This window comes from Hemiscyllium ocellatum, chromosome 16, assembly GCF_020745735.1.
Source record: "Hemiscyllium ocellatum isolate sHemOce1 chromosome 16, sHemOce1.pat.X.cur, whole genome shotgun sequence".
In the NCBI taxonomy this organism is placed as follows: domain Eukaryota; kingdom Metazoa; phylum Chordata; class Chondrichthyes; order Orectolobiformes; family Hemiscylliidae; genus Hemiscyllium; species Hemiscyllium ocellatum.
The window spans coordinates 80,834,083-80,859,326 of record NC_083416.1 but is presented as its reverse complement, the minus strand read 5'-3'; the positions used below and the strand labels follow the sequence as shown (position 1 = coordinate 80,859,326).

The 25,244-nt window shown below is 39.7% G+C and overlaps 1 protein-coding gene across 1 annotated transcript; it reads right to left on the bottom strand.

Moving 5' to 3' along the window:
- Positions 1-1,844: 1,844 nt before the first annotated feature.
- On the bottom strand, positions 1,845-25,152 carry LOC132823117 (uncharacterized). Its single transcript, XM_060836656.1, has 4 exons — positions 22,690-25,152; positions 16,993-19,497; positions 9,847-9,946; positions 1,845-4,255 (listed from the first exon to the last, which is right to left on the bottom strand). Exons 1-4 carry the CDS (start codon positions 25,150-25,152, stop codon positions 1,845-1,847), a joined length of 7,479 nt encoding a protein of 2,492 aa, XP_060692639.1.
- Positions 25,153-25,244: the final 92 nt, after the last annotated feature.

Genomic DNA, 25,244 nt, shown 5'->3' with positions numbered 1-25,244 from the left:
CGTTCTGCACAACATTATTAGATAAAATTCCTATCTCTTCTTTTGCTGTTAAACGTCATATGTTGCGTTTAACAAAATGCAGCCTTGAGAGCACAATGGATTCTAACAGAGTGACCAGCGATAGGCAATATTCAAATCAATTGGTCTTATTGTCAGAATCTCCCAACCTGTACATTTACTTTCAATAGTTGTCGGTTTGCAACCGTTAATTTTCTTGGATAATATTAAAAATTACACTTGAATGAATACGACACTCATAATCTATGCTCTGTACAAGATTCTCAAAAGATAACTCTAAAATATTGAATTCATATAAAGCAGGGTTTTTTTGCCAACTACTAATGCTATAAGTTCATAAGATGTAAGTGCAGAAGAAGACAATTCAGTCATTCAAGTCTACTCCACCACTCAATTAGATCAGGTTGACCTGGTAATTTTCAAGACCACTTTTTAGTCGTTCTCCCTATGATCCTTGATTTCCTTATTGACCAAAACTCTATTTATGTCAGCATTGAATCTATTTAACAACACAACTTTGACAGCTATCTACGTTAAAGAATTCAATCGATGCACTGCTCACTGAGAGAAGAAATTACTCCTCATCTCTGTCTTAAATGTGTGAACATTTATGCTGAGATTATGCCCTCTTCTCGTAGACTCTCCCACAAGTGGAAACAACCTTTCTGCATCTACTGTGTTAAGTGCCTTAAAAGATCGTGCACGTTTCGATGAGGTCATATCTCAATCCTCTAAATTCCAGCGAGTACAGGCCCAAAATACACAACCTCTCCTCTTAACACAATCCCTTCATACCTGGTGCTAGCCAAGTGAACATTCTCTGCTCTGTCTCCAATGTTAGCATATATCTTCTAAATAACCAGCACCAAAACTGGCCATATTATTTCAATTGTTTCAGTAAAACCTTCTTATATTTATTCATTCCCTTGGAAAAAAATTCTAACATCTAATTTTCCTTCCATATTTACTGCAGAATTTGAATGCTAATGTTTTGTAATTCGTGTATGAGGACAAATCCCTTTGATCTGTAGCGTTCTGCAGTCTTACCCAATGTAAATAGTATTCATCTCTTCAATTATTCCTACCAAAGTGCACAATCTCATATTTTCCACAAGATATTCCATCTGCCAATAACTTTGCCCAGTTTCTTAACTTGTGCACATCTCTCTGCAGACTCTTCATTTCATAACACCACTTGCAATCACATTTATTTTTGTCATCTGCAAACTTGGCTATTGTACATTCACTTTCCATGTGTACAAAAATGAACTGTGATCCCTGCCATTGATTCCTCTGGCACACAATGAGTTACAGTTTGTAACTGAAATCGACATCACTACCTGATCGATTTCGGATAATATGACACCAAACAAATGTGCTGTTATAAGTTAATGACAACTGCCCGCTGAGAGCACGATATCCAACAAGTAACTACTGGTTTCTACTGTTCATGAAAGTGTTCTGTACTTCCACAGGTATGTGGCTGCATGGTATTCTTCATTGTTGCTACAATAAGAAAGAAATCCACAATTCTCTTAGATTCAAGTTAAATTCAGTATTTTAGGAAGGGCAAACCGGCAAACAGGACAGCCAGAAAACAATTAAAACTCAGCCAGACAGCATAATAAGTTACAGAAAATTGCAAAGGAAAGTTGAACCTTTCTACGGGATAGTATTGCAGACTATACTGTTAACAGAATTCAGAAATATTACAGAAAAGTGTGAATGATGAGTTTAATTCTCACGGTTTACCCTTTTCATTTCAACACAATAACTTTATTGCAAATATATCCAGAGATCCGAAACAGCGTCTCTTATAATATTTCTTATGACAAGTGCCTTACCTCATTACTTAATGGGATACTGTGATTTTCAGAATTAATTATTGTCGTGCCTTCCTTCCTAATAGACTCATTTCGAAAATAGTTCTTGTCTGTAGATGATCTAGATGCTTTTGAGAGTGTGAAGTCTCTCTTCATTGACTGCAATGTTGAGCATGACTCATAGCGGAATCTCTGAGAAAGTGGATCACCACCAAATACTTCAACATAGTTCTGGTGTTTTTGAAGGTTTTGACTGTTTATTTGAAGTCCATTCAAGGAATGCCTGGATTCAAGACAGCAACACACCCCCAGGGAACATTGCTGACCAACTGAAGATTTTCTGCTTTTATGAAACATCATGGCAAGGATTATTAAAATCATGAGAAAAATGATAGACATTGCACCTAATGCAACAACCAAGGAAAAGCTCACTTCAGGAGTGAACACACGTTCTTCAGACGAATCACTGACACTGGAGAATGCTTCAGTGTCACTGCCTGTCAAAGATAAGATGATGGTCACTGTGGCAGAAAGTGATGGTGTTCCACTATCTTTTACAACAATCAGCAAACTTTGCTTAGTTGCATCTTTTTTCTCAATACGACGTATAGTCCAAATTTCCCCAGTGCCTGGGGAAATAGTAAAAAGGTTAGGATTGGATGATTGCAAAATCGAATATGAAAGGTAAGCGTTTTGTCCAACGTCCGCGTCAGTGGCCGATACTTTAGCAACCAAAGAACCTGGTTCTACAAATCTGGAAATTGTCTCTACAGCTGTTGTCCCAAATTCAGCTAATGGCTGCACAATGACTGGAACATTGTCATTCTGATCAAGGATAGTAAGTTTTACTGAAGCATTACTTGCGAGTGACGGCGACCCAGAGTCCACGACCTGAGCTTGGAACAGAAAGCTTTTGAGCTCCTCGTAATCAAAAGATCGCTGAGCGAATATGACACCAGTTTCCGAGTTAATCGAGACGTAGGTAGAAATTGAGACGTTGTAAACTTGAGTCTCCAGGATAGTATATTTCAGCAGAGCGTTTAGTCCGACATCTCGATCAAAGGCTGTAATAGAAAATATAGAAGCACCAATAACGTTGTTCTCCATGACGTTTGCGGTATATAAAGATTGCGTGAACCGTGGGGCCTCGTCATTTATATCGGAAACGTCGACTCGAACGGTTTTTTCCGACGTAAGAGGAGGATTTCCTGCATCCGAGCATGTGATACTAACGTCATACAATGGGGTATTTTCACGATCGAGTGGATTTTGAACAAGTATTCCATAATAATTCTCCAATGAGGGATCCAGCTTAAATGGCAGTTTGTTTGAAATTTGACATTGCACCTGCCCATATCGCCCCGAATCTTGATCTGCTGTACTGAACAGAGCGACTACAGTCCCAATTGGCGCAGCTTCCGATACTGCAGTCGACAAAGACGTCAAAGTCACCTCAGGTCGGTTATCATTCACGTCAATAATATTCACGAAAACTACACAGTGCCCGGACATTGCCTCTGAACCTCTGTCTATTGCCTGCACAGTAATTTCAAAGACCTTGTCTGCTTCATAGTCCAACTTCCCTCTCACTCTCATTTCACCAGTTTTGGAATCCACGCCAAACAGCTCCCGTACTCTAGCTGATGTGTGGCTACCAAACGAGTAGTTTATCTCTCCATTGAGACCATCGTCCAAATCAGTGGCATTTAATTTGATTACCTGTGTACCTGCGGCTGTATTCTCCAATAGGCTGACTCTGTATAATGACTGGGAAAAGACAGGGGCGTTGTCATTTGCGTCCTTTACGATAATTGAGATCTGCACAGCGCCCGATCTCACAGGCACCCCGCCGTCCTTGGCTATCAGCGTTAACCTGTGGCTGGATTCGGATTCTCTATCCAAGGACCCCTGCAGCACCAGTACAGGCATCTTTCCTTCACTACTGCGCACTTCGACAATAAAATAATCATTCGGAAGGAGCTCGTAGATTTGCACGGTGTTAGTTCCGATATCAGAATCGTATGCAGGTTCAATGGGAAAACGCGATCCCGGTGTGGAAAGCTCTGAAATTTCAAGGCGGAATTGTCTCTTTGGGAAACTGGGAGCATTGTCATTTACATCAATGATCTGTACTGCAATCGGGTACAGCTTTAATGGGTTTTCGAGCAAACCGTTCAATGACAAAACACAGCTCAGGCTCGGGCCACAAATCTCTTCTCTGTCAATTTTATCCTTCACAAGTAAAATTCCAGTGTCTAAACTTATGCCCAAATATTGTTTCCTGGGCCCGGGTACAATCCGAAAACTGCGAGCCGCGAGCTGCTTTACGTCTAAACCCAAATCCTCAGCGATATTCCCAACAAAGGAGCCCAGCTGCAGTTCTTCGGGAATTGAGTAACGAATCTGCCCAAGCACTAGATCCCACAAGGAAAATGCACAGTACAATAATAGGCATTTTAGCAGCCAATTTATTATATGTCTCATTTCTAGCAGTAAACATTCCCCATTTCAGAACATGCCCGCACCATGAATTATCTTCATTAGTTATACCAGAATATTTTAAACATGAAAACAGCGATATTGCAAATGTCTGATTGTTTCATAAATCGCCCGCATCGTCGCATGTAAAGTCTCTTACATCTCTTTAATATTTCCAGTAGATTCCTGAATAAACCCGACGGAGGTGTTCGCTATCCAAATTTACTCTGTGTCTGATCGGACGTGGTGGTGTCTGGGTAGTGCAGGGGGCTGTCCAGATCCCAATCACATCTCCGCTTCTAATTGGTGAACACCAGCGCGTTGAAATTCGACCAATCAAAATAATGCTCACTTCTTAAAGCTGAACGGTCTGGAATGAGTGCAGATATCTACATTTATTGTTGGACAATTAAAAATTATGCTTACGCTTATTTTGCAACTCTGTACTAGCTTTCCCTGTTCCCATATTAATCTCAAGGCCTGAATTGTATCAGAGGTTGTAAGATCCAGGTGTGTAGTATAAAATAAAACCAAGGATAGAAATAAAAGCAAAGTCCAAGGATACGCTATAAGCAATTGATTCTATTTATAACCCAGTTCGGACTATTTTGAAATGATCTTCCATCTTTAACTTGCTGTCAATTCTCACTAAATTATTTTGTCCTTCTTTCACCCACTTCAATGACATGATTCCTGTAATGAAGTTCATGTAAACTGCCATTTCTCTTCTAGACATCTATATCATCATAAAAGGAGCTGTAGAAATTCAGTAGGTCTATCAACAACTGCAGAGAATGAAAAAAGTCAATGTTTCAAATTGATGGGAATTCTTCAGTAGAACAAGCTTCAAAGAAAAGTTATATCAGACTTGAAATGTTAACTTTTCTTCTCTCCAAAAATACAGCCAGAATTGCTACGTTTCTTCATTATTTCATTCTGTTATTTGAGGTATCCAGCATTTGCAGTACGTTGTGTTTATCCTTGCAACTATTTTGTCAGAGTTACTTGATGTTCAATAAATTTCAAACTCTGCAATAACCACGAAAAAAAATAGTCTGATCGCCAACCTTGCATCAACATTGAGAATTTTATGCTGAGTCATCAATTCTCTTGAAAGCCTTGCACGTAGTTCAAAGTTAAATGGTCGCATATTGAATGGTATCGACAACATTCAATATTTTGCAGGCACATATACCTAAACCAATCTTTTCTGAAGTGAAACACGCTTTTAGCTCATTCAATCATTTGAAACTGTCTGTGTGGAGTTTGCATGTTCACCCCGTGTCTGCGTGGGTTTCCTCCGGGTGCTCCGGTTTCCTCCCACAGTCCAAAGATGTGCGGGTCAGGTGAATTGGCCATGCTAAATTGCCCGTAGTGTTAAGCAAGGGGTAAATGTAAGGGTATGGGTGGGTTGCGCTTCGGCGGGTCGATGTGGACTTGTTGGGCCAAAGGGCCTGTTTCCACACTGTAAGTAATCTAAGTAATCTAAATCTAAATCTAATCTAAGAATCAACTAATCCCAATCGGCTAAAATCATTAAGACCACTTTTCAAGCTGAGAAGGCAGAGAAAATGTATTTTGATTAATGTGAAAGATCATATGCTGTAAAGGAAATAGCAGAAATCTGCATTATGTGAGCATTTTAACTAGTCATGACTCAAAATTATTAATTTCCTATATTTTCAACTATTACATCACAGCTTTGGTTTGCTGAAACACTTTCGTTTTTTAACTCTGATTTCTCTCCAAAGATGCTGCCATATCTTTTCACCTTTTCCAACAATTTCTGTTTTTGTTGTATTCTTTCACTTGTGAAGTGCCCTGTTCTCTTAGATTTTGGTACTGATAGTATGCCTACACGCCTATTGTTTATCCAAATTAAATACATTTCTTACCCAAAAGCAATTCCTAAAGCTGTTGTATATCACTGAAAATAATGTCAGAAGTCAGACATCACTAGGTTATGGTCCAACAGGTTTATATGAAATCAAAAACTTTTGAAGTATTGGTCTTTCATAAGGTGAAGTGAGAGAGAAAACACAAACGTACAGAACTTTTAGGCAGAGATATTAATGGACAGAGAGGTCAAAAGATCAGACAAACGGTGTGAGTGGAGTGCTGACAGGCCAAATAATAGAAAAATAATAGTTTATAATCATCCTGCTGCCTCATTTAATCAGATTATAGGTCATCCCTTCGCTTGATATTTACCTGTTGACACTTTCCTCACACTGTCTGAAACTCTTGATCGCCTGCAGTGATCTATTATTTGGCTTCTTGATACTTCAATCACATCATTTGCATGATCTTTTCATTTGTTTGTCTATTGATTTCTGTGCCTATGTGCGTCTCTCTCACTTCATCTGTTGAAGAGCACCGCTTAGAAATCTTATGATTTCAAACAAACCTGTTGGCTACAAGCTGGCGTTGTCTGACTTTAGACCTTGTTCACTCTTGTCCAAGACTGGCATTTCCATGTCACAGAAAATAATAAATATTTCTTTACCTCACTATCTGAGCACGCAAATCTGAACTGCTTGAAAAAAGCAAGTACACAACAATGGTTTAGTTCAATGTTTCAGAACATTGTTAAACGTAGGGATCAAAGTTAAGGTATATGGAATGAGTCCTCCTGTCGCTTTTCCATCTGAAATTAACAGAAGTGTGATCCTCGTACTATGCATTCTAACTAATGTTACTCACTTATGAACAGTTCTGCCAATACAAATAATCTGTGCACGTACAGAGCATTTTCCTGATAACAAAACAGAAGGTTCAGACAGGTGCTGTAAAACAAATCCTCAATTCCCAGTTGAAACAATTGTGTACAATTTTTATCAGGACGTAATATTTTCTAGGCCCCACAGTAATCAGTAATGACCAAAATCCAGAAGAGAATGTTGGTATATTTAATTATATGTTGAAAATGTGTTGCTGGAAAAGCGCAGCAGGTCAGTCAGTATCCAAGGAACAGGAAATTCGACGTTTTGGGCATAAGCCCTTCATCAGGAATCCTGTTCCTTGGATGCTGCCTGACCTGTTGCGCTTTTCCAGCAACACATTTTCAACTCTGATCTCCAGTATCTGCAGACCTCACTTTCTCCTCCCATATTTAATTATATCTCTATCCCGTCTTTTTCTCCGATGCAGAAGGTCAACTAGGTACAAAATATTTGGAAGAAATTGTGATCTACCATTTTTTTCTCTAGATTCAGATATTTCATACACCAGATTCTTAATTTCAGAACAGAAAGGTATCTGACGAACTGACTGGAGATGGACCGTGGTCAAATCAAATGGCCTCATTGCCTGTATCTCCCAGACTGGGAGATTTAGTGCATTAGTTAAAGCAGGTGAACAGAGAAGCATAGAAAACAGGAACAGGAACAGGAACAAATCATTTTACTCTTTGAGTCTGCTATACTGTTCAGTACGATTGTGAATGATCATCTGACTCAGTACATTGTTCCAACTTTACACCCATACTTGTTGATCCTTCTAGCCCTAAGTTTATCCAGTCTTTCTGAAATTAATTAATGCTTTAACCTCAACCACTTCATGAGAAAAAGGCTTCCACCAGTTGAGCAATTTCTGGTTGACAAACTCTCTCCCCCGAAATGGCCTATCCAATATCTTTAAAATTTAACCACTAAATCCTGGACTTCCCAAATTAATGGGAATATATTTCCTGCATAAATGTTGTCCACATCTATTCGAATTTTATAGGTTTCTTTGACATCTCTCATCATTTTCCTAATATCCAAAAAATATAGCCTAACCAATCCAATCTCTCTTCATAGGTCAGTTCTGTCATCATAGGTATCAGTCTGGTAAAACTTTGCTCCACTCCCTCCTTAACTCGAGCATTCTTCCTTAGATAGTAACACCAGAACAGTACACAATGCTCCAGGGGTGTTATAACCAAGATCCTTATCAATTGCAGCAAGATATCTTGAATTGAAGGGTGGGGGTAGACGGAGGGAAAGATGGACAGATTTTAAATTAGTAATTGGTTAGATATTATGGGTAATGAGAAGGAAAGTGGAGTCAAAATGTGACCCACCATGTAATTTCCATAAATAGTGGAGAAGGCTGGAGGGGTTATAGTACATGCTCCTGCTCCTAATCCTTATGTTCTTATTCCAGTTCTTGTACTTAATATTTTTTTTTGCCACGTGACCAACAGTTTGCCTTCTTCACCAAGTAGTGCCCAGGTTATTTTTCTCAGTTACTTACATTTCTATCATAAGGAATAGAAACATTGACCCTGTGACATAGAAAGGGTACAAAATTGTTTATTTTGAAATATTAAATTGATCTAAGTTGTTTTCAAGCTTAAGCGAATCTCGAACATAAGATTCTCTGATCAATTTACAGTGATTTGATAGTTAGGGGCATGCTAGTACTAATTATTTGGAATTTAAAACTGAGATTAGAACTGCCAAACTGGTTCACAGAACGTGTGTGCAATTGCATTCCACTATCCAGGAAAGTGTCCTGTTCTTGCACAGATACATGGCTGCACAGGTTAATTCAATTAAATGTTTAGTACAACATAATGTCAGCAATTCTCGCACAATCAACTGAACTCTGGTGGGTGCAGAAAGTGTCAACAACAAGCATGGCTTCTAAAACAAAGCACAAACTCTGGTTGCCGGCATACAATTTCGATATAATCACACAAATATGTTTAAAAAAGTCCTACATAATCTTGCTATTTGCAACAACTAGATATATAGCAATTAAACACACATCACCCACACAATTTTTCCAAATATATCCTCACTGGCAGATCATATCTACAATTATTTAACCTTTTTGAAAGCCCTTCGCCTCATTGTTGACAGAGTTGCTGTTATATCCAGAATGTTTATTATGTTTTCTTTCCCAGTGATATCATTCTGAACATATGTCATGTCTGTAGATAATCAGCAGGCATTGGGAATTTTGAAGTCTCTCTTGGTTGACTGCAATTTTGAACATGACTCATAGTGGAATTGCTGAGAAAGTGGATTACCCCGAACATCTCAACATAATTTGAGGATATCTGCAGGTTTCCACTGACTTTTTCAATTCAATTCAGAGAAAGTCTTGTTTCAATGCAACACTACCCCGCCAAGGAACGCTGCTGACCACCCACGGTATTTATACTTCTAAGAACCTGTATAATGAGAATTATTAAATTTACAAGAAAAATCGGAGAAATTGTTCCTAATATGATGACCAAGAAAACATTTCAGATCAGGAGTGAATCCGGAATCTTCAGCTGAACCACTGAGGCTGGAAAATGTTTTGACATTGTAGTCAACCAAGGCAGACTTCAAAACTCCTAATGCCTGCTGGCATTCCATTATCTTTCACCAGAATCATCAATCTTTGCTTAGAAACATCTTGATTTGCAATTTGACGCATAGTCCAAATTTCACCAGTGTTTTGGGAAACAGTAAAAAAAGTTATTCTGGGTAGCCTGGAAAATCAAATAAGAAAGGCGAGCGTTCTGACTGGCGCCAGCGTCAGTGGTGAATACCTTGGCCACCAGAGTGTAGTTCTGCAAATCTGGATATTCTCTCCACTACTGTTGCCTCAAACTCGGCTACTGGCTGCATAATGATGAGAACATTGTCATTCTGATAAAGGATAATAACTTTCACTGAAACATTACTGGTGAGTGGTGGTATCCGCGAGTCCATGACCAGTGCTTGGATTTGAAAGAATTTCAGTTCTTCATAGTCAAAATATCTCGAAACAAATTCATCTCCGATTTAATGGAAACATAATTGGATATGAAGCATTCTGAACTTGAGTCTCCAGGATTGAGTATTTCAATCGAGTGCTCAGTACCGCATCTGGATCAAAGGCTATAATAGAAAACATGGAAAAGCCAATAATGTTGTTCTCCAATAATGTTTGTGGTGTATGAAGATTGCGCAAACCACGGCATTTGTCATTGATATTGGAAATCTCTACCCGAACGGATTTCTCGGACATTAAGAGATGGATTTCCTGAATCACTGTATACTACAGTAACGTCATATTTGCACCCATTTTCCTGATACAGTGGATGTTGGACAATTATTCCATAATAACTCTCCAAAGAAGATTCTAACTGAAAAGGTAACTTACTTAAAATTTGACATTGCGCCTGCCCTTTTCTGCATGAATCTTTATCTGTTGTACTGAACAGAGCAACTACAGTCATAACTGGAGCGTCTTCTGAAACTGTGTGAGACAAAGACATCAACGTCACCTCAGGGCGGGGGGGGGGGGGGGGGTAGGGGGGAGGGGGGAGTGTTATCCTTCACATCAAAAATATTCTCTTGAACATGACAGTATGCAGGTAAAGCATAAGATCCCCTGTCTTTTGCTTTAATGTTAATTTCAAGGACATCATAACCTAACATGCCCTTCCTGCTGATTACATCAGTTTTGGAATCCACGGCAAACACGTTCTGAGTTCGACATGAAGTGTGACACTTGATCGAGTAGGTTATCTCTCTATTGGGACCATCGTCCAAGTCAGTGGCATTTAAAATTATTACCTGTGCTCCGAAGACCATAAGACATATAAGTAGAAGTAAGGCCATTCTGCCCATCAAGTCCACTCTGCCATTCAATCAGGGGTGATGAGCTTTTTGGCGCCACACACCCACCCTCCCCCAGTATCCCTTAATTCCTCGCGAGATTAAGAATTTATCAATCTCTGCCTTGAAGACATTTAATGTCCAGTCTCCACTGCACTCCATGGCAATGAATTCCACAGGCCCACCACTCTCTCGCTGAAGAAATGTCTCCTTATTTCCGTTTTAAATTGACTCCCTCTAATTCTAAGGCTGTGCCCACGGTCCTAGTATTCCCACCAGATGGAAACAAATTCCCAGCGTCCACCCTTTCTAAGCCATGCATTATCTTGTAAGTTCCTATTATACTTCCCCTCAACCTTCTAAACTCTAATGTTTACAATTGCAGAATCCTCAGCTGTTCATCTTTTGGTAGACTTACCATTCCAGATATCATCCCTGTGAATCTCTGCTGAACATGCTCCAATGCCAATATGAATCCTGAGATGCAGGACTCAAAGCTGGACACAGTATTCTAAATGATGCCTAACCAGACTTTTACAAAGTCTCAGTCGCACATCGCTGCTTTTACATCCCAACCCCCTTTACATTCCAACGCTCTTGAGATAAATGACAACATTACATTTGCTTTCTTAACCATGGACTCAACCTGCAAGGCACCGTTTAGAGCATCCTGCACGAGCACTCACAGAGCCCTTTGCACTTTGGCTTTATGAATTTTCTCACCATTTAGAAAATGATCTGTCCCTGCATTCTGTTTTCCAAAGTGCAAGACCTCGCATTTGCTAACATTGAATTTCTTCAGTATTTCTTGGACCACTCCAACTGTCCAAATCTTTATGCAGCCTCCCCACCTCCTCAGAACTCCTGTTGCTGCACTGTCCAACAGGTTGACTCTATCAGCTGATCTGGGGAAAAGAGGGTAGTTTTCGTTTGTATCCTTTACAATAATGGAGAGACATTTACTGTGCACAATCTTGCAGGAACCTAACTTTGTCAAAAGATTTCGGTGGACTCGTGAACAATTCCTGTGAGCTAATCGGTATCCAAATTTACTCTGAGCCGTATCAGACGTGGTGGCATCTGGGTCATCAAGGGAACTGTCCGGATTCCTAGACTCATCTCACACACTGATTGGTAATGAAGGCGTAATGAAATTTGACCAATAGAATTGGTGTTCATTTCTTAAAGCTGGGAAGTCTGCAATCAATTATTATTCTTCAATTTATTGTTGTGCAATTAAAATTCGTTCAGATTTTTCATTGATGATACGTCATATTTCTGTTCTCTATAAGAAAATAAATCTCTGAAACATAATTAAATGAACCTTGTATGCCAGGTTTGTGGAACATGTGGTAATAGAAATCCATATTTCGGTAAGTAACTACGAATCCATGAAGTCAGTGTAACTCTACAGCCCCAAATAAATCTAATATTCTGAGATTAATTCCAGTCACATCCACTTGTTAATTTATACTGAACTGAGATGAAGCATTCTTTTTGTTTCTATTATAATAATTATTATTTGGCACGTCTGTATGGATATTATTTTAAATGCCTCCTTGCATCCAAACAGCCAGCTACCCATCTTTTTATAATACTTTCTAACCATGAAAAACTGCCTTCTCTGCATCATGCATTTATTTTAACATGCGCAAATGCATATTCTTATCTCGAAACTCTCATGGTATTAGTTGCTTGTTAATGATGATCACACCTCTCTATCATCACCCTAAGGCGTCCACTTAAGTTGATATATTGTTTCTTCAGTTTATTCTATCATGTTCAATATTCTGAAAGGATTCCTACACAAACATTTCGCTCCACTGTTTTAAGGCATATCATACATGTCGTTCCTTTGGGTGTTTGAAAACATCTAATGACAAAGGTTTAAAATCATTTTTTTCCAGCAAAGCACTTCAAACGTCTTATCTAGGCACAAAACAAATTTGCTTAATCAAATATAATACCATTTAAACTCTCCAAGTTTTAACATTTAGATACTTCTCCATTTTTGCTTTGCTACGTTATTGATTCCTTCATCTTGCGTAGATGCTTTCAGTTTTTAATGTATTTTAACATCTGTTTATCTTTTCTTTTGTGCTTATCATAGGAGCATTAAAATTGGGAGCAAGAGTAGGCCATTCAATCTCTCGAATGTCCTTTGCTATTCCACAATATCATGGTTGATCTTACTGTGATATCAACTCCACATTCCAACATTCCCCAGTAAGAAAAATATGATCTCATCCTTGTCTTAACGGAATGACCCATTCATTTTAAACTGTGTCCATAGTTCTTGTCTTTTCCACAAAAGGAAGCATCGATCAACATTCATACTATGCAGTTCCATCAGGATCTCGTATGTTTCAATGAGGTTGCATCGAACTTTCTTCTCGAATCCAGTCAATAAATGCACGACATATGTAAGCTTTCAGCATAAAATACGCTGTCCCCTTCTCCCCGCCTTACCCCCTCCAAGTGCTTTTGTTCTGGCATCCATTGAATTAGCACTCTATGAGTTGCCACAAATTCATTTATTTCCCTTCATTGACAAACAATGAAGAACTATACACAATAATTCAGACATTGTCTCAGCAATGGCCTGTACAAATACAGCAAAACACCAGCACTTTGATGTTGCATTCCTTTTGAATAAATTATAGCCCTCAACTTGCCTTCCAACATATTTGCTGGATCTGAATACGATCACTTTCTGGCTTATATAGACGTGAAAACTATAACTTTCCAAGTTTTCTCAAATTTGGATTGATTACAAAAATGAGAAAAGGATATTATTGTGAACCAAAGATTGCAGGAGGAAATGTTACACTTTTAGAAGCAAGTTGATGAAACTTTGTGTGAGTTGTATTGACACTGTTGCTTTAGTCAACGTGAACATGTTTGACTCTGAACAGCACCATATATTTATTTTCAGTGCAGGTTTTGCTTCATAGACTCTTGTTTATTTTTATTTTTCAATTTCGACCAGATGTGATCAGCATGTCGACAGCTCTTTAACTGGCTCATGGGCAGGTAGACAGATGCTGTATGAACAATACAGAAGCAGAAAACTACTGACAGCAAAATGCCTAATTGTCTCTCTGCCCTTGCCAAATTCATTCTCTCTCTCTCTCTCTTTATGCAGTGAAGCAGGAAAATAGTGGAAATTAGATTAGATTACTTACAGTGTGGAAACAGGCCCTTCGGCCCAACAAGTCCACACCGACCCGCCGAAGCGCAACCCACCCATTCCCCTACATTCTACCCCTTACCTAACACTACGGGCAATTTAGCATGGCCAATTCACCTGACCCGCACATCTTTGGATTGTGGGAGGAAACCGGAGCACCCGGAGGAAACCCACGCAGACACGGGGAGAACGTGCAAACTCCACACAGTCAGTCGCCTGAGTCGGGAATTGAACCCGGGTTTCAGGCGCTGTGAGACAGCAGTGCTAACCACTGTGCCACCGTGCCGCCCATACGTAGCTCGCCATTCTCTCCCAATATTTTCTATAAGCCTCTGCCTCGAATCAGCGACCCACAGACCTAACAACAGTGTCTAATTATCTTGTGTCTGCTGTAAAAAACCGAAACGCCCAACAATAAGACAATCGAAGATCACAAGGAATTCAGGGGACAGTGTATGGTTGCCATCACTAAGGAGAAGGTGGATAAATCACCTGGAGCAGATAGACTACACTCTAAAGTTCTAAGCTGGAGAGGTAGTGGAAGTGTTAGTGGTGATCTTTCAGGAATCACTAGTATCAGGGAGGATCCTAGAAGACTGGAAAATCAGTAATGTGACACCCCTGTTTAAAAAGGGAGCAAGGCAGAAAACGGACAATTACAGAACAATTCGCCTAACGTTGGTCATGTGTAAGATCCTGGAATCCATTGTGAAGGATGAGAATTCTGAATACTTGGAAGTGTATGGCAAAATAGGGCAAGGTCAGCATGGCTTCATCAAGGGGAGGAAATGCCTGACAAACCCGTTAGAACTTCTTGAGGAAGTAACACGAAGATTAGACCAAGGACAGCCACAATATGTTATCGACCTGGACCTCAAGAAGGCTTTTTGACAAGGTGCCACCCAGGACATTACTGTGTAAGATAAGGGTCCATGGTGTCAGAGGCAAAAAGCTGGCGTGAATAGAAGCTTGGCTGTCTGGCATAAAGCAGCGAGTGAGGATAGCAGGGTCATCAGGTAGCCGGTGAAAAGTGGTTTCCACAAGATTAATTTTTGGGACCATAACCTTTCACGGTATGCAATATAGATGAAGGAACTGCGGGCATTCTGGGTAAGTTTGTAGGTGATATAAAGATAGGTAGCGTGACAGGTAGCATTGAGGTGGCGGGGAGGCTGCAGAAAGATTTGGATAGGTTCAGAGAGTGGGCAATGAAATGGCAGATTGAGTACAACATGGGAAAGTGATTGATCATGCACTTTGGTAGGCAGTATAGAAGAATGGTCTATTTTCCAAATGTAGAGAAAATTCAGAAGTCTGAAGTGCAAAGAGATTTGGGGGTTCTAGTCCCGGATTCTGTCAAGGTAAACTTGAATCATTAGTTAGGAAGACAAATGCAGTGATGGCGTTTATTTTGAGAGCACTTCAACGTAAAAGCAGGGATGTCCTTCTGAGGCACTATAAGGCTCTTGGTCAGACCACATTTGGAGCACTGTGCACAGTTTTGGGCCCATACATCAGGTAGTATCCTGAAGCGTGTTCAGAGGAGTTTCTCGAGAATGGTCCCAGGAATGAAATGTTTTACATATGAGGAATGTTTGTGGACTCTGAGTCTATACTCGGTGGAGTGAGAAGGATGAGGGGTGATCTAATTGAAACATACAGAATTCTGATTTGGCCTGGACAGAGTAGATGTTGGGAAGTCGTTTGCATTGGTAGGAGAGATTAGAACCCAAGGGAATAACCTTAGTATGAAGGTCATTACATTTTATAATGAAGATAAGGAGAAACTTCTTCACCCAGAGACTGGTGAATTTATGGATTTTTTTGTTACAGAGGGCTGTGGAGGCCAGGTCATTGAGTACATTTAAGACTGATATAAACATGTTCTTGATTATCAAGGAGATTAAGGGCTAAGGGTAGAAAGCCAGATAATGAGTTTAAGAAGTTTTGAGCCATGATTGAATGGTGGAGCAGACTCAATGGGCTGAATGGTCTAATTTCTGATTCTATGTTTTATGGTCTAATCGAAACTAGTGTACCATTGCTATTAAATTGGATTACCCGGCTACTTTGTTTTCTCCATCCACAAATGCGTGCTTTTTTTTGTTTTCCTGTGTCCATCTGCATCTTTGTGCAATGTTTTAATAACAAGTTAGAGATTAAGTTCTTAGGGTTATACGTAGATACACCATATTTCATTTTATATTTAAAATGATCTTTTTGTAGTAAATATGATTTTTTTTAAGTACAACAATTTGGTCTCAGAGTTTTCCGTTAACCCGAGTCCATCAGACAGGTAAATTGAGAATTTAGAGTAATATTTATATTTTCTGACAATCCGGGAGTAAAAGGGCTCAAGTACTAAGCACTCTCCCAAGTGGATCACCACACAAAGCCATTAAGATTGTTCTGTACACCTGGATCTGCAATATTTTTCCATTTGAATAATATATTCCATTTCTAGTCTTCCTATCAAAATGAACAAGTTCATAACTGCATCTGATAATCTATAGGCACGTAGATTCTTAGCAAGACTTAGCAATTAAATCTTTGGACTGGGCTCGAGACTGTCAAAGATTCTCAACCTTTAAGTAAACTCTAGTGGTTTTAGAAATTGTCAAGGGGAGCATGGGTTTCCTCAACATATCTTAATATCGACAGTTAAATGTGTTTAATCACAAGGAATATAAAGGAATTGACATAGATCTTAAAAGATGCCATAACAAAGAAATAATACGGGATTTTCACATAATTGGAGGCAGTGCAGAGAACAATGTGCAATTCATTTAAGAAACTATTTCCATCCAATTAGTAACGATGTGGTCAATTTTCCCCAAATGAATACGCACATTAGATCAATTCTGTGATAATCATAATATATTTTTTATAAAATGTCCCTCACCTCATAGTTTACAGGGTTGCTGTAATTTTCAATATTAATGATTCCCATACTTTCTTTCCTGATAGACTCATTCCCGACAGAATGCTTGTCTGGAGATGGCCTGCAGGTGTTGGGTGTTCTGAAGTCCCTCTTTATTGATTGCAATGTTGAGCATGACTCATAGCGGAAACGCTGAGAAAGTGGATCACCTCCAAATATCTCAACATAGTTGGGGCGTATTTGGAGGTTTCTACTAGCTGTTTGAATTCCATTCAGAGAATGTCTTTTTTGAAGGCAACACAATCCCATGGAACAGTGCTGATCGTCCAAACCATTTCTGTTTTTGTGAACCTTCACAGCAAGGACTGTTAAAATCACAAGAAATATTAATGAAGTTACTCCTAATGCGATGACCAAGGAAAGGCTCAGATCTGGATTGAACCTGTATACTTCAGATGAACCACGGACCCCAGAAGACGTTTCAATGTCCCCACCAATCACAGAAAAGATGATGGTCACTGTGGCAGAAAGTGATGGCATTCCATTATCTTTTACAATGATCACCAACCTTTGTCTAGAGGCATCCTTATTTACAATAGGACGGATAGTCCAAATCTCACCAGTATCTGCTGAAATAGTAAAAAGGTTATGATCGGTAGCCTGAGAAATGGAATAAGAGAGTTGAGCATTCTGACCAGCATCTGCGTCAGTGGCCGAAACCTTGGCAACCAGATAGCCTGGTTCTGCAAACCTGGATATTGTCTCTATTGCTGTTGATCCAAATTCGAATAATGGCAGCATTATGACTGGAACATTGTCATTCTGATCAAGGATAATAATATTCACCGAAACATTACTTGCGAGTGGCGGTGTCCCAGAATCCACAACCTGAGCTTGAATTTGAAAGTTTTTCAGTATCTCGTAATCAAAAGATCTCTGCGCGAATATGACGCCTGTCTCCGAGTTAATAGAGATGTAAGTGGCTACCGACGCGTTCAGGACTTGAGTCTCCAGGATAGAGTATTTCAGTTGAGTGTTCAGTCCCACATCTGGATCAAACGCTGTGAGGGAAAATATAGAAGCACCAATAGCATTGTTCTCCATGACATTTGTGGTGTACAAATGCTGCGAAAATCTCGGTGGGTTGTCATTTATGTCAGAAATCTCTACCCGGATGGTTTCCCTCGATGTCAGGGGTGGCTTTCCTGCATCCGTGCACGTTATTGTAACGTCATAATTGGAGTTATTTTCACGATCCAGTGGATAATGAACAAGCAATCCATAATAATTCTTCAAAGACGAATCTAGTCTAAAGGGTAGTTTGTTTGAAATCTTGCATTGTACCTGCCCGTTTCTCCCAGAATCTTTATCCGCTGCATTGAACAGAGCGACCACAGTCCCAATAGGAGCGTCTTCTGAAATAGCGCCAGACAAAGACGTCAACGTCACCTCAGGTGCGTTGTCATTCACGTCAACAATGTTCACCAACACATCACAGTGCCCCGCCATAGTGTGAGGACCCCTGTCTGTTGCTTGAACATTAATACTAAAGGCTTTGTTTTCTTCATAGTCCAATTTCCCTTTCACTCTGATTTCACCAGTTTTAGAATCCACGCTAAACAATTCTCGAACTTTGATGGTATTGTGCATACTGATCGAGTAAGTTATCTCTCCATTGTGACCATCATCTGGGTCAGTGGCATTTAATGCGATTACGTGCGTTCCTTTGGGTGCATCTTCTAATATACTGACTCGATAAACTGACTGGGAACAGGCAGGGACGTTGTCGTTTGCATCCGTTACAATGATTATAACCTGAACCGTGCCTGATCTGACAGGGACCCCACCGTCCTTGGCTATCAGTGTCAAACTGTGGGTAGATTCCTTTTCTCTATCCAACGAACTCTGCAGCACCAACACTGGTAATTTTTCCACTCCATCGCGCATCTGCACATCGAGAATAAAATGCTGGTTAGAAAGGAGCTCGTAGGATTGCACGGAGTTGGTTCCAACGTCCGCATCATACGCTGACTCGAGGAGAAAGCGCGTTCCAGTAGAAGAAAGCTCTGAAATTTCAAGGTGTAATTGTCTCTTTGGAAAACTGGGAGCGTTGTCATTTAAATCAAGGACCTCCACTTCAACCGGGTACAGCTTTAAGGGGTTTTGAAGCAAACCGTTCACGGATAAAACGCAACTCAAAACTGGCCCGCAAATCTCTTCTCTGTCAATTTTTTCCTTCACAAATAAAATGCCAGTGTCCAAGCCTATGTCCACGTATTGTTTCCAGGGCCCGGACACAATTCGAAAACTACGAGCCGAGAGTTGCTTTATATCTATACCCAAATCCTCAGCGATATTCCCCACAAAGGCGCCGAGTTGCAGTTCTTCAGGAATCGAGTAACGAACCTGCCCGAGCGCTAGATTCCACGCGGAGAATACACAGTAGAACAATCGGCATGTTAGAAACCAAAATATTTTATATCTCATTTCCAGCGTCATACATTCCCGTTGTTTCGGAATATGTCCGCACCGCGAAAACGTTCATGAATTATTATCTGATATAAATTAACTGCAATGCAGCAAATCCCTGAATGCTTCTCAAATCGCCCCGGATAATTTCATCTAAATCTTCTGTTTTTGTCCAAAATTGTCAGTGGATTTGTGACCAATTCCTGTCGAACTGTTCGCTATCCAATTTTACTTTGTGTCTGATCGGACGTGATGGTGTCTGGGTAGTGAAGAAGGTTGTCCAGATCCCCATTCCTATCTTATGTTCTGATTGGTGAAAGCCAGCTCATTGATATTCGACCAACGAAATGTGATTCATTTCTTAAAGCTGCAATGTCTTAAATGAGCGCAAAACTTGATTTATTATTGCACAACTCAAATTTGCATAACGGTTTTCTATTCTATACTGCATTGCACCCTGTGCTGCAAAAATCCAGTTGGAAACAAATTACCAGGAATATGTCAAATTCAAAATTGTTGGACATGCGACAGGTAAAGGCCAATTATGGATCCTAATTGGTGAGATCATTCTTTGTTTCAATAATACAAGTCAAGTTATAATCTATACAGGATAGGTGTTTTCTAGAATTCCTTACTGACTAGGTGTTATTGCTTACCAAAGCAGAACTAATTATATTTATCGTTCTGCAAGGAAATCAAATAATGGAAATTACAATACTGAAATTTTCATTTTTCTCCATTTCTGTTACAGATATCCAATTGACCATCTTTTTAGATTATTGTTTAACGTTTACTAAACTCACTTCTCTGTTTCACTAATCGATTAATCAACAAAAATGTGTACAAATTGCGAACCTTGCATAAATATTGAAAGATAAGAACATAATCAGCTCCTAATTCCTCTATCTTTCATCCTGGTCCAAGATCAATAGTTTGCCATTTTCGAAGTCAACAAATAGATGTAATGTTTTAAAGATACACGTGCGTGAGCCTCCTTTCGATAGATTATAAACCAGACCAAATTTGTTATGACTACAGTTATGGAAAAGATCTAATTTCAAAGGCCTAAAGTCATCGGAGCCACTTTACAAGTTCCAAGGCAGAAACAATAGATTCATCAATAATAGAAGCAATAGACCAGCAATGGGCATGAATTATTTTGCATAATGCCATATATGAACTTCCAATTTGTTGAAACTCTTTACTTTCAAATCAACTTACGTTTTGAGTTTGCAATGTTGAGCCCTCTTTGAACTGAATTTTTTTCTATTTGATTTATTATCTTTCCCACGTATTGTATACTTTCTGTAGCAGATAATACACATATTGAACTATTGTTATCCAGATTAAATGTATTTTCCGATCTTCAAAGACGTTTTATAATTGTTAAGTATCACTTTGAAATAACCATTCTTTTCATTTCTTTATCTACTGTCAGCCATCTGCACCACAGCAAGAAGTACCAAGCCTATTATTTTTGCAAATGATTAAGAATAGTTCTGAAATGTCGGGATGCATGGTATGATCCATCAAGTTTTTCAGTTACTTTTCAATGTTAAAGGCATAAGACATCCTACACATTTTGAATGATGACACGTGAGCACTCTGAGCATACAAATCACACGTGCAAATACAGAACATTTCCCTTACAGAGGTCGAGAGTTCCACACAGGTGCTCACAGTAGGTGATGATATCCAAAATTATGCAGTGTCCATTGTAGCTGTCACAATTATGTTAAATCAATTATGTTAGGTTGCCACCTCCCAAGTTGATCGCAAAGTCTTGTATTGTGTGAATATCATCTCAGTCCTGTGATTCCAAAACAATTAACATTTCCTCCAGATTACCAACAAAAAGTTCCATAAAACTTCAAATCCTGTACCAGTTTCACTTCTGCAATGTTATCAAATGCCCATTGTAAATATTAGTTAAATAAATATATATATCAATTCATTTAAGATCACGCAGATGATTATTTCAAACATTCTACTATATTTCGTTTGCTCACACCATATTAACATTTCTATGCACCATGGATATTGTTTCTGCGATTTACTGAATGATGGGATGTTTTGGATGGTAGATGGACTGGAATTTGTTACCATTGTAGTCCCTACCTTCTTTTTTGAGCATGGAGACTCATTAATGTAATTTCCTGACTACAGTGCCATATTCTTACTTTTCGAGAACAATGTTATCTAATGACTGGAGTTGCACTGCATTCTTATTGACTGGTCTTATCGCCAGAATATTCCAAATAAGAAAATTTCATTCAACAAGCAAAGTGCATGAAGAGGCCATCTTCCTCTCAGGTATAAATTTCAGCTCGAACATATACGACATCTATACAGTTTGGTTACTGAAAGACTTCAATAGGAAAATTTTGAAAAAAACTAAATTAACTTAAGTTCAGTAGTTTTCAAGTTTACGTGGAGTCTAACAATATCAGAATACCTGATCAATTTACACGCACCAGGCTGTCAGAAAAATAATGATGCTAATTCCTGAGACCTAACAGCTACCGCTGAAACAACTGAAAACTAACTAAATTGTTTTCTGGACGCGTGTGCAATGGCTACTGTATTCTCGAAGTTAGTGTTATCTACATGACTTTGTGTCTGCAAAGACTTTCTCATAAGTATTTACATTCCAATATTCAGTATGTGAAAAGTCAATAATTTTCATTGCTTCAAAGAAACTCTAGGGCGGCACAGTGGCACAGTGGTTAGCACTGCTGCCTCACAGCGCCAGGGACCTGGGTTCAATTCCCGCCTCAGGTGACTGACTGTGTGGAATTTGCACATTCTCCCCGTGTCTGCGTGGGTTTGCTCCGGTTTCCTCCCAGGTCAGGTGAATTGGCCATGCTAAATTGCCCGTAGTGTTAGGTAAGGGGTAAATGTAGGGGTATGGGTGGGTTGCGCTTCGGCGGGTCGGTGTGCACTTGTTGGGCCGAAGGGCCTGTTTCCATACTGTAAGTAATCTAATCTAATCTAAAAGTTTTAGAAATTCCCAACAGGTAACCAAAGCTGCTAGAACACAATTTTAACTCAACTGTACCATCTAATATTGTAATCCTGTTACAATGGAAAGCATATAAATATTACCAGGAACGATACCAGCAGATGTTACTTTCGGCAATAACAGTTGCTACTTATATTTTAATAATTTAAACATGCATGTTTCCAACTATTGCCACACATCCAATTCAAAGCTGTGAGGCTCATATTCTTCATTAAAAGGCCCCTCACCTTATTCTTTAACGTGTTGCTGCAATTTTCAGAATTAACTGCTCGTGTGTTTTCTTTCCTGATAGTCTCATTTCGGACATAATTGCTGTCTGTATATGATCTGCAAATGTTGGGGTGAATGATTTCTCCCTTTGTTGACTGCAATGTTGAACATGACTCATAGCGGAACCTCTGAGAAAGTGGATCACCACCGAACACCTCGACGTAGTTCGGGGGTATCTGGAGATTTCTACTGGCTTTTTGAATTCCGTTAAAAGAATGCCTTGTTTCTGCACAACAACAGAGTCTTAGGGAACAGTGCTGACTATTCGTAATATTTCTGCTTCTATGAATCATCACAGCGAGAATAATTAAAACCACGAGAAATATGATAGAAATTCCTCCAAATACGATGACCAAGGAAAGGCCCAGCTCAGGAGTAAATGTAGGATCTTCAAATGAACCGCTGACGCTGGAGAATGTTGCAGTATCGCCACCAACCACGGATAAGATGATGGTCACTGTGGCAGAAAGTGATGGTTGTCCATTATCTTTTGCAATAATCACTAATCTTTGCTTGGAGGCATCAGTATTCGCGATACGACGTATTGTCCAAATCTGGCCAGTGTCTGGTGAAATAGTAAAAAGGTTATGCTGGGTAGCCTGAAAAATCAAATAAGTGATTCGAGCGTTTTGACCAGCATCAGAGTCAGTGGCTGATATCTTGGCAACCAAGCAACCTGGTTCTGCAAACCTGGATAATGTCTCGACTGCTGTTGATCCAAATTGGGCTAATGGTTGTACAATGACCGGAGCATTGTCATTGTGATCAAGGATTATAATATTTACCGAAACATTACTTGTGAGTGGTGGTGTCCCAGAGTCCACGACCTGAACTTGGATCTGGAAGTTTTTCAATTTCTCGTAGTCGAAAGACCTCTGTGCAAATATGACACCGGTTTTCGAGTTAACAGTCACGTAAGTGGATACCGAAGCGTTCAAAACTTGAGTTTCCAAGATAGAGTATGTCAGTTGAGCGTTCAGTCCAATATCTGGATCAAAGGCTGTGATGGAAAAAATAGAAACGCCAATAGTATTGTTCTCCTTGACATGTGCGGTATATAAAGACTGTGTGAACAGTGGGGCATTATCATTTATATCTGAAACGTCTACTCGAACGGTTTTTTCCGACGTAAGTGGAGGATTTCCGGCATCCGTGCATGTTATTGTAATACCATAGTTGGAGACGTTTTCCCGGTCTAGTGCCTGATGAACAAGTATTCCATAAAAGTTTTCCAGAGAAGAATCGAGTCGGAAGGGTAATTCATTTGAAATTTGACATTGCACCTGCCCGTTTCTCCCCGAGTCTTTATCTGCGGCGCTGAAAAGAGCGACCACGGACCCAAGTGCAACATCTTCTGAAACTGTGCGAGATAAAGATGTCAACGTCACGTCAGGAGGGTTATCATTCACATCAATAATATTCACCAGAACTACGCAATGCCCTGACATTGAGTCTGATCCCCCGTCACTGGCTTGTATGCTAAGCTCAAAGTTATTGCTTTCTTCATAGTCCAACTTGCCTTTAACTAGTATTTCGCCAGTCTTGGCATCCACTCTAAACATTTCCCGAGCTGGAGCTGAAGTGTGGCTGCTAAGTGAATAGCTAATCTCTCCATTTAGACCATCATCCGAGTCGGTAGCATTTAGTATGATTACTTGCGTCCCTATTGGTGCAGTTTCTAATAAGCTGACTCGATATTCCGTCTGGAAGAAGATAGGAGCGTTGTCGTTTGTATCCTTTACAATGATTATGATCTGAACTGTACCCGATCTCACAGGGATCCCGCCGTCCTTGGCTATCAACGTTAAGCTGTGGCTGGAATCCTTTTCTCTATCCAACGAATTCTGTAGCACCAATACGGGCAATTTTCCTTCGCCTGTCCCAACGTCGAGAACAAAATAATTGTTGGGAACCAGTTCGTATTTTTGCACGGAGTTAGTTCCAACGTCCAAATCGTGCGCCGTCTCGAGGGGAAAGTGCATTCCCGGAATAGAACGCTCGGATATTTGTAGGTGGAATTGTCTCTTTGGAAAAGAGGGAGCATTGTCATTTACATCGAGAATCTCTACTATAACCTTGTAGAGCTTTAAAGGGTTTTCAAGCAAACCGCCCAACGATAAAACACAACTCAGGGTCGGGCCGCAAATCTCTTCTCTGTCAATTTTTTCCTTCACGAATAAAATACCAGTGTCCAAATTGATATCCACGTACTGTTTTCTGGGACCGGGTACAAGCCGAAAACTGCGAGCTGAGAGTTGTTTTACATCTAAGCCCAAATCCTCTGCGATATTTCCAACAAAGGCACCCAGCCGCAGCTCTTCAGGAATCGTGTAACGAATCTGCCCAAGCACTAGATTCCACGAGGAGAAAGTACAGTACAATAATTGCCATTTTAGCAGCGAATAAATATTACATCTCATTTCTAGCTTCAATCATTCCCCTTTGTTTCAGAATGTGCTCGCACTTTGAATTATCCTCATTGCAGATTTATAAGTTGGAACATCTACGACGG

What these genes read in the sequence shown, in the direction of transcription:
- LOC132823117 (XM_060836656.1), bottom strand. Translation starts at nt 25,152, where the DNA reads ATGAGATGTAATATTTATTCGCTGCTAAAATGGCAATTATTGTACTGT. An exon ending in GCAACACGTTAAAGAATAAG is followed by an intron (nt 19,498 to 22,689) that starts GTGAGGGGCCTT and finishes TTTTCGCGGTGC; the next exon opens with GGACATATTCCGAAACAACG. An exon ending in GCAACCCTGTAAACTATGAG is followed by an intron (nt 9,947 to 16,992) that starts GTGAGGGACATT and finishes ATCCTTTATCAG; the next exon opens with AATGACAATGTTCTCATCAT.